The 12,441-nt window shown below is 46.8% G+C and overlaps 1 protein-coding gene across 2 annotated transcripts in view; it reads right to left on the bottom strand.

Moving 5' to 3' along the window:
- The window catches only part of GPLD1 (glycosylphosphatidylinositol specific phospholipase D1), an 833,365-nt gene that overhangs the window by 254,352 nt on the left and 566,572 nt on the right, over window positions 1-12,441 (bottom strand). For both annotated transcript variants that reach the window (XM_069218887.1, XM_069218885.1), the window contains exon 11: window positions 10,164-10,229. In XM_069218887.1, coding sequence (XP_069074988.1) covers window positions 10,164-10,229 — 66 coding nt within the window. The remainder of the gene's footprint in view (window positions 1-10,163; window positions 10,230-12,441) is intronic.

Genomic DNA, 12,441 nt, shown 5'->3' with positions numbered 1-12,441 from the left:
GTATGTGTAATGCTGTCCTCCTGTCTGTATTAGTTCTGCAGGTCAGTGCCCATCAAAAGAAGGGATTATGGCGTGTCATCGCCAAGGACGTGCGGACCCTAGGGGTCAATGGCAGGCGGAGCACCCACAGTTGGAAAAGGTGGGAGGACCTGAGACGCTGGGCTCGGAAGACCGCAGAGGCCAAGCTAGGGTTGGCCTCCCAATGAGGAAGGGGTGCCTGTCGGAACCTGACCCCCCTGATGGCCTGCATACTGTTGGTGGCCTACCCAGAGATGGACAGACGCTTGAGGGCATCACAGCAGCCACAAGGGGATGAGTACAGTGTTCATTACTACAATAATTTGCAGCTGGCATGGGATTCGGGTAGTGGATGTGAGTTAGTGGGTGCCACTAAGGCCAGGCCAGACATTGCAGCGTGATCCAGCTCAAGGGTAATGGGTGTATTGCAAATGCAGGTAACCTAGCTTGTTAGCATTCCATATCAGTCAGGGCTTGGTGGGTCCCAGGAGTGGTACTGTTGGCGGTGTGTGGCCCTCATCTTGTTGTGGCATCTAGCTAAATCACTGGCAGTGCAATGCATAGTGCTCAAGCCTGATCCCTGTGTGTGATGGTGCTTTGAATGCCAACTGTGGAGTTGGTGCAGTAATTGACTCAGTGTTCCCTTTCTCTCTCTCCCCCCTTTTTTCTTCTGTTATCCTGTCCATGTGTGCACTAGCATCATCTGGCAGAGAAGCAGGGGGACCGGAGACAGAGGGAGCTGCATCCCACAGGACCCTGGAGGCAGAGTCCACCGACGCCGAAGGAACCAGTGTGACGGAGCGCGAGGGGAGCACCACGGCGGAGACAGGAGGTGACAACACAGACTCAGATACCTCCTCCGATGGAAGCTCCCTGGTGGTGGCGGACACCTCTGTGACCGCCCCAGCTGCAGGTACAGCCGCCACCCCACGTACCAGCACCACCCTCCCAGTAGCCCCTCAGCGAGTTGCCCGTGCCCGCTCACCCAGGAGGATAGGCATCTCCTTCGCCCGAGGCACCTCAGTCCCTGCCCCAGTGAGCCCTGCTGCCCTTAGTGAGGATTATATTGACCTCCTGAGATCCATCTCTGTAGGGAAGTTAACCATAGTGAATGTCATCCAGGGGCTGGCATCCCAGATGCAACAATGCAATACATTCCTGGAAGGGCATTCACAGTGGACTGGCGGCCCAACAGAGATCGATTCAGGCTCTGGCCTACTCTCTGATGGCAGCCATTTTCCCTGTCCCGACCGTTCAACCTCCAACTACCACTTCCCATTCCCAGTCTCCTCAACCCCAACGCATCCCATGCACACATGTAGACGAGGATGCACACAAGAAAACACACAAGTGGCACAGTGAAACACAGGCCCCAAAATTCATCCCACAAGCACTCATGCAAACACCAGACAGTTGCAGACACAACCTGTTGGAAAATGGGTTATTGGTAGGGCAGGTAGGTACCTACACCTAGCAACAAGCCACAAACCTCCACATAAGTACAGTTAGGCCTCAGTAAATTAATCCCAGCTCTACCCTTGGTAGCTTGGCATCGAGCGTCAAGGCTTAACTTAGGAGACAAAGTGTAAAGCATTCAAATATCACAAAACAGTAATTAAATAAAACACAGGAAACAGTTTAAAAATCCAAAACCAATTTATAAAAATAGCTTATATTTTTATCTTTAAAATGACACAAAAACGATTAAAATCGGTTCAGGGGAACCGGAGATATGAATTTTTTAAGTATTATTATTTTCTAGCGCTTAGAAACAAAAAGCGCCAATCGGGTCATCTGGTTGCACCAGGACCGGGGCAAAGTCAAACTTTCAGGCCGACCGCGATGGAGCCCTGCTCGGCTACAAGTCGCGGGAGGCCTCGGTTAAAAAGTTACCTTCTGACTTAGTCTCTTTTTTGATGTTTTTCTTCCCCGGGACGAACCTGCCAGTTGGATCCGACCTCCTGGAGCCCTTGTCCGGATACGCGAAGTCGGTTTCCTCGGTGGTGATTTTTACCTTCGGACTTAGTCGTTTTTTCGAGATGAAAATCCTTCGACCGGGGTAAACCTGGATCTTGATCCGACGTCCGTGGAGCCCTTCTCGGATACGATGGCTGGAAGGTCCCGGTCAACTTTTTACGTTCAGACTTAGTCTCTTTTTTGGATGTTTTTCTTTACCGGGACGAACCACGAAGTCAGGCCGGGTCGCGATTGAGGCAAGCCGGCTAGAATTTCCGCGTCGGGTCGGTCACTTTATGGAGCTTTTTTTCAAAAATTCTCCAATCTTTTCCAAACTTCTGGGGCTTCACCCAGATGTTCTTTTAAGGTTCTTTTGGGGTCCACAGCTCACCCCAAGGGTCCAGAAGTTCTGTGATGGTCCTTGGGGGGTGCGGACTTCAACTCCCAGAATGCACCTGGCGCAAACTCCTTTTTGGCCACTGGACAGTGGTCAGCTGGTCGCTTTCTTCAGGAGTTGGTGCAGGGGACTCTGGTTTAGCAATTTTTCACCTGTAGCAAACAGGGAGTCCCTCCTTGAACCAGTGGAAGCCAGGCAAAGTCCTTCTTGTGGTGAAGCCCAAGTGTGCAGCTGGTGCAGTCCTTCTGAGTGCAGGGTCCAGGTGCAGGCCAGGGGTCCAGCAGGGCAGTCCTTCTTCTTCTTTAGTTCCTTTCTTGTTGAATTCTGGAGGGGATCTGAGGCGTGGGTGCAGGTCCGCCAGTTTTATCCTTGCTCCTGGGTGAAAAGCAGGGGGGCCCTGGTTCTCCAATCAGGGACAGGGTCGTCCCCCTGTGATGACCACTTCCTGGGAAGTGTGGCAAAAATCCATCCCAGAAGGCAACAGTCTCTAAAAATCCAAAATGGATGAATCTGATTTTTGGAGGAGAGATCTGGCTGAGCCCACCCACTGGTGTGGCTAAAAATCATAAACACACCCCTCTCCTGCCCTCTCCTAATCTAATCAAGGGGGCACCTAGCTGTCTGGGGTTGCAGGATGTGGGGGTGTTGCTGGGTGCTCCAGATGTCCTTCTCTGCCTTTGAAGACCAGTTTGGCAGCCCTCCCCCTTCCTGCCTCACCATCTGCTGAGGGGAGATTCTCTCCCCCAAGCACATTCCTTTGTGTGAAGCCAGGCCACTTCACACCTCATTAAAGTAGCCTGGCAGAAGCTGCTGCAGGCTGGCCAATCAGAGCACAGCAGCAAAAACAATGCAGAGCTGAAATTGGCAACTTTTTAGGTAAAGTCTAAACTTTTTACCTGAACTGGTTATATTAAATCCAACAACTGGAAGTTGTGGGATTTATTATAACAATCAATTTGATACCAAATTCTTGGTATGTAACATTTAAGGAGACTTTAAAATTTAAAATAAAGTCTGCCCATTCTAGCCTATGAAGGCCATTTACTTCAATGAGGGAAAAACGAATTTGGCTGTTTTTACCTCACCAGGGCTTATAAATCTATTTTTATAAAGTCCCTGCTTATAGTTACATGGCACCCAGCCCTAGGGGCACATAGGGCACACCTTAGGGGTGACTTATATGTAACAATAAGGTAGTTTAAGACTTTAGAAGTACCTTTAATTCCAAAGTCGAATTTGCATATAACTTTAATTTAAAAGCAGCCAGCAAGGCAGGCTTGCTTTTAAAATGACACTGGGCACCTCAGCAATGCACCTAGGTGTGCACCACCTATGCTGTGGTCCCTAAACCTACATGCCCTACCATATACTAGGGACTTATAGGTAGGTTAACTTAGCCAATTATAATTAGCCTAATTTGCATATCCATTTTACACAGAGCACTGGCCCTGGGACTGGTAAGCAGTACCCAGGGCACAGCCAAGAGTCAGTAACCACCAGTACCTATCCAGAAAGAGTGGGGGTGATCAGGCAAAAAAAAAGGACTTTCCTACACAACCACATTCACTGCCTCTACTGTCTCCCCCTCCACCTCCTCCTCCTCCTCCATCTCCCTCACAGTCATGTCCACACTCACACCTGCATGCACTGCATCAACATCCACCACCAGCATTACCACACCAAGAAGCACACACACCTCAGTAGCAGACACCTCCAAAATATCCATGCACGTGTCCCCTGTTTTCTCTCCCATCTTGTCTGTCCCCCCTCCTAAAGGACACAAATGCAAGCACTCAGACACCCAACAGCCATCCACCTCACATCAGCATACTGCCAATGCACCTGCACCCACGTCCAGCAGACATACACCTCCAACAACCACTCCCTCAACCTCCACTCCCATCCCTCCTCCCTCATCCCGCCCCACCGTCCCTAAGAAGCTTTTCTTTGCCCAACTTGACCTCTTCACTCCCCTTCCCCCTCCCCCCCAAACCAGCCCGTAAGAGCAGGGTCCCAATGACCCAGCCCAGCACCTCAGCCAAACAGTCCATGCGGACAGCGGTGGCACCACCTAGTCGTGGTAGCAAGTCAGTGAAGGATCCCACTCCACCAGCCAGGAAGGTCAAGGATCCCACACCTCCTGCCATGAAGGGGAAGGAGCCTGCACTTCCTTCCATGAAGGGGAAGAAGCCCTCGACTCCTGCACGGAAGGCCAAGGAACCCTCACATCCTGCCTTGAATGGGAAGACGCCCTCAACCCTTGCCCAGAAGGATCCACTGCCTCCTGCCAAGAAGGGGAAGAAGTCCTCGACTCCAGCGAAGGCTGTTAGGGTGAGACCACCACCACCACTAGTCACGCGGCACCCACTGCCAGCTAAGGAAGTGGACCCCTCACCTCCAGCAGAGGCTGCCCAGGAGGCACCTCCACCTGCCAACATGGTGCACCCCTCACCTCCAGCAGAGGCTGCCCAGGAGGCACCTCCACCTGCCAACACAGTTTAGTCCTTACCTCCAGTGGAGCCTGTCAGGGTGACACCACCACCACCACCAGTGGTCACGGGACCCCTCACTGCCAGATGAGGAAGTGTATCCCCCACCTTCAACAGAGGCTGCCCAGGAGGCACCTACACCTGCCGAGACAGTGCAGCCCTCACCTCCAGCAGAGGTTGACCAGGAGGCACGTCCACCTGCTGAGACAGTGCAGCCCTCACCTCCAGCAGAGGCTGCCCAGGAGGCACCTTCACCTGCTGACACTGTGCAGCCCTCACCTCCACATGACACAGTGCAGCCCTCATCACCAGCGCAAGCCATGTAGGCCACTCTCCATGGACTGCTGTAAAAAAGGCCTCCTCCAGGAGCAGTGGGCATGTTCCCCACCTGAGAGATTGTGACCTTGCACTCCCCAGGACAGAGTAATGGCATGGATCCCCCTCCAGAACTAGTGGGAAAGTCTCCCACTCCAGAGACTGTGGCCTTGCACTTCCCAGCACAGAGTAGTGGGCATGGAGCCCCCTCCAGAACAAGTGGGAAAGTCACCCACCTGAGAGACTGTGACCTTGCACTCCCCAGCACAGAGATGTTGTCATGAAGCCCCCTCCAGAACCATTGGGAAAGTCACCCACTCCAGAGACTGTGGCCTTGCACTCACCAGCACAGAGTAATGAGCATGGAGCCCCCTCCAGAACCAGCAGGCTTCTTCCGGTATTCGGCTGAGGTGCCGCCCACCCCTCATCCCCCTGAGGTGCCTGCCCACTTGCAAACTGATACCCCTGCAGAGTTCTATCCGGATGAAGTCAGGATTCAAGTTGTGCCTTGGACTGTGCCCTGTGGCATGTGGGCCCTTAGTATATTGGACTGGGCATTGGCCTTTTGTGTACATTTGTACATATCTGTTTTTCATGCAATTGGTTCATTTGGCAGCTGTTTATATCAATACATTCTCATTAATACATTCTTGTTGTCCTTGCATTATTCTGCTGTGTGTCGTGTGCCATTGTTTTTCATCTGTAGCTGGTGGTGTGTATGGTGTATGTGTGAGTGGTGTGTGTTGTGCGTGTGTGTGTGTGTCACTCTCGTTTTCCTCCCTCCCTTGTGTGCTAGGCGGCTGTACTCACCGTCATCGTCTTCATCGTCGTTGGTGCTCGAGGTGTAGCATGACATAGATGAGCATCAGGAAGACTTGCAGTTCCGGTTCCATAGCAGCATTGTTCTTCCTTGTTTCTCCGATGGTGAGTCTTTGCTCTTCTTTGATGTGTTTCTGCCAGGCTTTTGATGGCGTTGGTACTGCCCCAGAAATCGTGGTGGATTGAAGGGTCAAAATATGGTGGGCGGTACTTTGTCTTCTGCCTGGTCAGTGTTGTTAACCCCCTGGTGGTTGGTGTGGTATATTGGCTGTCTATGGGAGTTTTCTCCGCCATGGTCATACTTTGACGGTAATTACCGCCAGCCTGTTGACGTTATTACAGCCACTTTATCACTCACCACCAGGGTCATAATGAGAGCCCTTGTCTTTTTCTAGCTCGGCATGGATGGCACTTTGCTAATCCTATGCTTAAAAACTTGACTAGAAAAACAGACCTTTGAGGTGAGCAAATGTAGAGTGTTGCTGGTGTTGAAGAGTTCTTCCTTCTCTTATGGACAATTTATGTATCACTCTAACCCTGAAAGGATATTGTCTTGACTTATACTTGGTGCTCACTTGTGTGGACAGAGCTAAATCTCTCAAAAGAGCTATAATGATAGCAAACCATGTGTCAGGGGTTGTTTTTGCTCATTCCAGGTTGTCTTGGATAGTATTTTTCCAATTCAAAGCTGCAATACTGTGCCTGGAGTGGTGGAAGATTTTTATCATTTATAACTCAGCAAGGGTGCTACTCTGCTAATCATATGCTGAACGACTTTGATGTATAAATGGCAAAAGACTTTGGGCCAGATGTATGAAAGCCTTTTCCCAGTCCGTTCTTTCAAGTAACTATAACTCGCATCCTAAGGTGACTATAACACGTGCCTTCGCCATGCACTGCTAAATACTCTGCATATTATATCATTGATGAGATCTATTATGACATTTTTTATATCACTGCAACATTTGCAATAAAATTATTGATAAGAAAACTGTGCATGGCAAGGGCCAAGTTATAGTTACCTTAGGGCGCGAGTTATAGTTACTTAAAAGAACTCTAACTATAACTGCAGAATTTCTATGGTTTTGTACGAGTAAATTCAGAACCTAACTATATCGTCACTGTAAGCTTTGTGTTTTTCAGTGAAGATATATATATATATATGTATATTACCTAGTGGCAGCTGCCACTAGGTAGTTATAGTCAGGACCATGTTCCCATAGAAAAAGTGTTCATATATATATTACTCTTACCTGTAGAATACTTAAATTTTCGTTGTGAAGTCGTTCACAGCTAGGACATATTTATTGTCAAAAAGTCGCTGTAAAGACTCGTTGTGAAGATGCATTCATTGTTCAGGCATTGTTGGAAAGGCATCGTTGTAAATGCTGTTTCACTCTCTGCCCACTTAAGTTTGTCTGTCCGACGTCTATTGAGTTGTTGTTTGGTTACTAAACAATATAAAAAGTTAGGGTAATTCAGTCAAGACGAAATAAGAACGGAGATGACACTTCTGTGAGTTTCTAGTGATAACAGCGTCAGTAGGATCTTAAGTCTTCTTATAGTCTTGAGGCAGTTCAAAACAACAACGGAGATTTTGAGGACTGAATTTCAGCTCATCATCAAATTTTACCCTCATAGGTTTGACAGTAAAACTAGGAGTTGGATGTTCATCAAGATCTTCTGGCCACGAAACTGCCTGCCAGGAAAAGAGAACTTTAGTCTTATCAAAATGTATCTAAAGCCGATTGCTTTTCATCCTTCCTCTCGTGTCAGTAATGCGCACAGGTAAAGTGAAGAGGGACTGATCCCCCTCAGGCAACTGGAAGATAAGCTGCGTATTATTGGTGTAAGAATATAGTAGGCATCCTGATCTTCTAGTGATAGACATTAAAGGTCCAACATCAATGTAAAAAAAAAACAAAGAAAGTATGAGCTTTGAGGTACCCGAGAGAGACTATTGGGATCTTTCACTGAGAAAGGATTTGAACAACTCAAGAGCCACCTTCTCTACATTGCATTTAGCCAGGCAGATACGATTGTCAAAGGCTGCTGACAAAATTGATGAGGATTAAAAAACTTGTGATGTTCTCGTGATCAGCCCTTACAGGTTGTCTTGTACTGCAAGCAGGGTTGATTCCATGCTACATAACAATCTCAAACGAACTTAAGCATCACCAAGGTGCAGATTGTGCTCCAGGTAAATTATTCAGTTGACTGGCAAACACGTTTTGGCAACTGTCAGCAACATAGTTATAGGGGAATTCGGGGTTTAACCGCACGTTTATCTGGCCTTCAGAACAATTCCATGGTTCGAAGAGGATAAAATGATCTTTAAAATCAAAAGGGTCAAGTTGTATAAAGCAAGAGAAAGATTTTTGAGGAGAAGAATGCCGAACTTTGACCTGGATTTGCACAATTTAGTTGCAGAGAAAGGTTCTTCCAAAGTCAGACTTAGAACTAATTCAAGAGGCCTCTTACCGCTCAATTCATTGACTTGTCAATAAACAATGAGTCATCTTACTTTCGTGATGCTGTTAGGTCAACATCAACTTTGAACTTTAGAAGCTCTGTTAAAAAAACAGGGGATAACTGATTGTAAAAGTTCTGTGACATAATCTTATGTACTGTGAAGAAGTTGCTGGTAATATCATTGATGACAGTGAAAAGCTCTCTCTGTGAGTTCACTTTCTTTATGGCTGCTTTGTATATGTGTGATTATGGCTTGTAGGCAACTTTGAGCAATTGATCTTTCAATCTAAGCCATTTTCTTTAGGCCTGCTTTAACTCTAATTTGGCCTCCTGCAGCCAGTGGCGTAATGAAACTCCAAGCCTCCCCCCCTGCAAACTACATGGAGGGGGCCCCCTTCCAGACTCATTCAGAAGCACTCAGGCCAGGGGCTTTCCACCCATGCACAGTGCATTGTGTACTATGCTGAAGCGGTTCCCTGGAACTCGGAAGCCTCCCCCCACAACCCAGGAGCTCCGGGGGCTAATGTTACACCACTGCTCGCAGCTCTCTGTTAAACCAAGAGACCATCTGATGGATGGTGGCCACATTACAGCACTTCAGCTATCCGTGTTTTACTAGTCTTCTGCTAGACAAGCAAATAGTTAATCTTAGGCAGCATATCCAGGTCAGCAGGGGTTCAGATTTTGCCAAATCTAGATTAGTATCAGATTGACTTTGTCTAGTGATCAAAATGAACACAAACCCCTCCCCTCCCCCAGTTATCAGTTCGGATGAAGGCAAAAAGGGTGCTTTTATATACTCTTGTCTGGAGAAACAACCCTTAATATGACAAGCTTGACTGCCATATTGTCTGTAGAATGGTTTAATACACTCAGGGCCTCATTTATGAGGAGGCCTGTGGTGCAGGGCAACACAGCAAGTGCCTTGCTGCACCACCCTGCACCACTGGGAATGGCAGAAGTGTGACATATCTACAAGATTTGGCACATTTATGTCCTCTCTCCCTGTGCTGGTACACAAATTGCTGCCTGGAGCCAATGCAGGCACCCGAGCAAGGAAGCCTGTGCTGCGGGGATGAATGTTTGTGAGCACGAAGGTACACCTTCCTGCACAAAAACAATCACAAGAGGTGTTTTCCTCTTTCTATGTCTGCTGCAAAATGAAGCGCACATAGAAAGAGGAGAAAAGAGGATAAATAAAGAGATTTCTCCCCTTTGTTTCATTCTTACACCACCACTGAGGTGGCATGGGAATCTGATGCATTCCCGACTTGTAAATCTAGGAATGTGTCAGATTCCTTCGTGTTCCATGGGTGTTGTGAGGGAACACCCCAAGCAACAATCATGGAATGCTCCTTTCACGCAGTGTTGTACGTGAAAGGGGTCCGTATTTACAAGGCCATGAAAAGCCATGGAAGGTGGTTTTGCACGGCTTTGTAAATATGGGATGGCACACTACCCCACCAGAGTGTAGTGGTGCAGTGTGCCGCTAGGGCCTCGGCCCTCATTGTCGTATTCACAACACCTTGGCCTCCTCTCTCCATTTAATTGTTGTGAACTTTTATTTACGATAAAATAGACTGTGTGCAAGTCAAAAATAAAACTGCAACAAATGAATTGTGAATGTTCATCTCATAATCATGTAACAAACCTTATAAACTAGAACAGAGTTTGAAAAAGCTTATCAAGTAACTTACATGGAGCTGTTCCTCTCTTCTCCCGTACACTGTATGAACAGTGGGTTTTCTGGGATGTAGCAGCCACTAGAGAAGCACAAAATACCTTTGAAGCATATACTAAAAAACATGCATATTTAAAAATGAGATCCTTAGTGAACATTCTTTGTTTTTCTGGAATGCTTTCCACCCTGAAAATGAACTTAATATTTGGAACTTGTCACAAATAGCACAAACACATAAGCACATAAGTGCAGATGAAATAAATATGAGCATTTCTAATTCTCAGTGGCTTAGTGTTGCCTTTCAGATGCTCTAACAGAACAGACGTCTCGCCAGGAGAAGAGCAACACAGAGGGCAGGGGAGTTTGGGGTGAAAAGCACACAAGAGAGAGCGAGCAACAAAAAACAGAAAACAACAGAGGTAGTGGGCGGGTGGCATTTCTTAAACTGGCACCCCTTGATTTAAATTGTGGTGCCTGCGACAGGGAAAATACTTAAGAAAATATTGACCAAGAATCCCCCAGGCCACCTGTCCTGGTTACTCTGCACTCTGCAGTCTCTATTTATAAAAAATAAATCTAAGTCTCCAAATATTTTCTTTTAACATTTATTATTCAATCCAACACAATATATCACAGGCAGATACAATCTAAGAATCATAGAGCCACATAAAACCCTTCTCAACAACCTGATATTGAAGACAAAAACATCTGCACTAGAATCAGACCTCTTGTTTCACCATTCATTCACTCATTCTCTCACAACCAGCCACACTTTCTTACATACATATTGTTCACATGTTAGCAAGCATTACTACAAGTACTTATTTTGCATTCATTACTGTGCATCAACTCACAGCCTAAATATATTTTATTGGCAAAAATGTATTTACAAATATTGCCATTCGAAATATCAAATTCTGTAACTTTCTTTGGACTTTAACTAGTCCCTTACAGATAAAATTCAGTTCAAATATCCATTGTTTTGGCCCAGATTTCGGTTATGCTGAAGTTTCAGTGTAACTCAATTTCTCATTATTGTGGCTCCAATTGCATATTGTAGTGATCTCTAATTAAATTTCGAATTTTTGTGGCTCAAATTTGATTTCGTTTCACTTTCTACGCGCTTTTCTGCACAGCGCCTTCTTCAGGAATGCCACAACCATACAACTCCAAAAGATGGGTTGGCCTTGTAGTGTTGGGGGCCCTAGGCCCTTATGCTACTATATTAATGCATGACACAGACACATTATTCTTGGTATTAGAAATGGCCCAGGGCACGCCCATTTTATTAGCAGGGTCACCTAACTGGTGATGCCTGTGATGGATGGGTGCGGGGTGAATGTAAAAGCCAGCCCTCAGCAGAGTGGCTGGTAGAAACACTAGAATGTGTTCAGGATACTAGAGACCTGACCCGGAATTATATAATAGTCTTTACTAAGCCTTGCATGCAACTAATACTCCTCATTTTTCTACACCCCAAACCATGCTTGTCAAGTCTATTCCTTGACATCTGGTTGTACATCCGCCTTGCAGTGTCAAGCACCCTCACTGGAATCATTGTGACAGTATCATTTCGTGAGTTTCTTCGTTAGGCCCACATTGCCCAGACTGCATCATCCATGCAAACATGCAGAGTGATACTGTGTCTTAAATCGATTTGGCATATTTAAGAGCTACTAGCGCCCCCTTAGCACTGCCATAGCGTCAGTTTTTTATGCTAAGGTGGCGTCAAAGTGGCTTTTCTGTCGCACCATGTTTAAAAAGTGGCATAATGTGTACCTTGCGTCACTTTGAAACCCGTTGCACCACATTATGCCTGCGCCAGGCATATTGTATGCAAGGGGGGTTCCGGCGCTAGGAGGCCCGAAAAAATGGCACAGTGAAATTTAAAAGATTTCACTGCACCGTTTTTGGTGTTATTTTTAACACCTGCTCAGAGCAGGTGTTAAAATGACGCTTCCATAGTAACTTATGGGCCTCGCTGCACTTTGCTGCACAAGTGTCAACATTTTTGGTGCTAGTGTAGCAAAGCGCCACAATAGCATAAAAAATGTTGACACTATTGTGCTAACGACCACCATGGTGCGTCGTATTATAAATACAGCACAACCATGGTGTCATAGGGGGGCGCAAAAAAAGTGGTGCATCATAGCTGACTTTTTCTTAAATATGGGCCTATGTGTGGTAAACACATGCAACCAAATGGGTCCATTAAACCTTATCCTCTGTGGGCGAGTATATCAGCATATGTTATTTAAGGCATCCCAGGGGTAACTCATAGGTCCAGTCTTATA

The sequence above is a fragment of the Pleurodeles waltl genome, chromosome 2_2 (assembly GCF_031143425.1).
Source record: "Pleurodeles waltl isolate 20211129_DDA chromosome 2_2, aPleWal1.hap1.20221129, whole genome shotgun sequence".
NCBI lineage: Eukaryota > Metazoa > Chordata > Amphibia > Caudata > Salamandridae > Pleurodeles > Pleurodeles waltl.
Note: the sequence above shows the minus strand (reverse complement) of the source record. Positions and strands in the feature narration are given on the sequence as shown.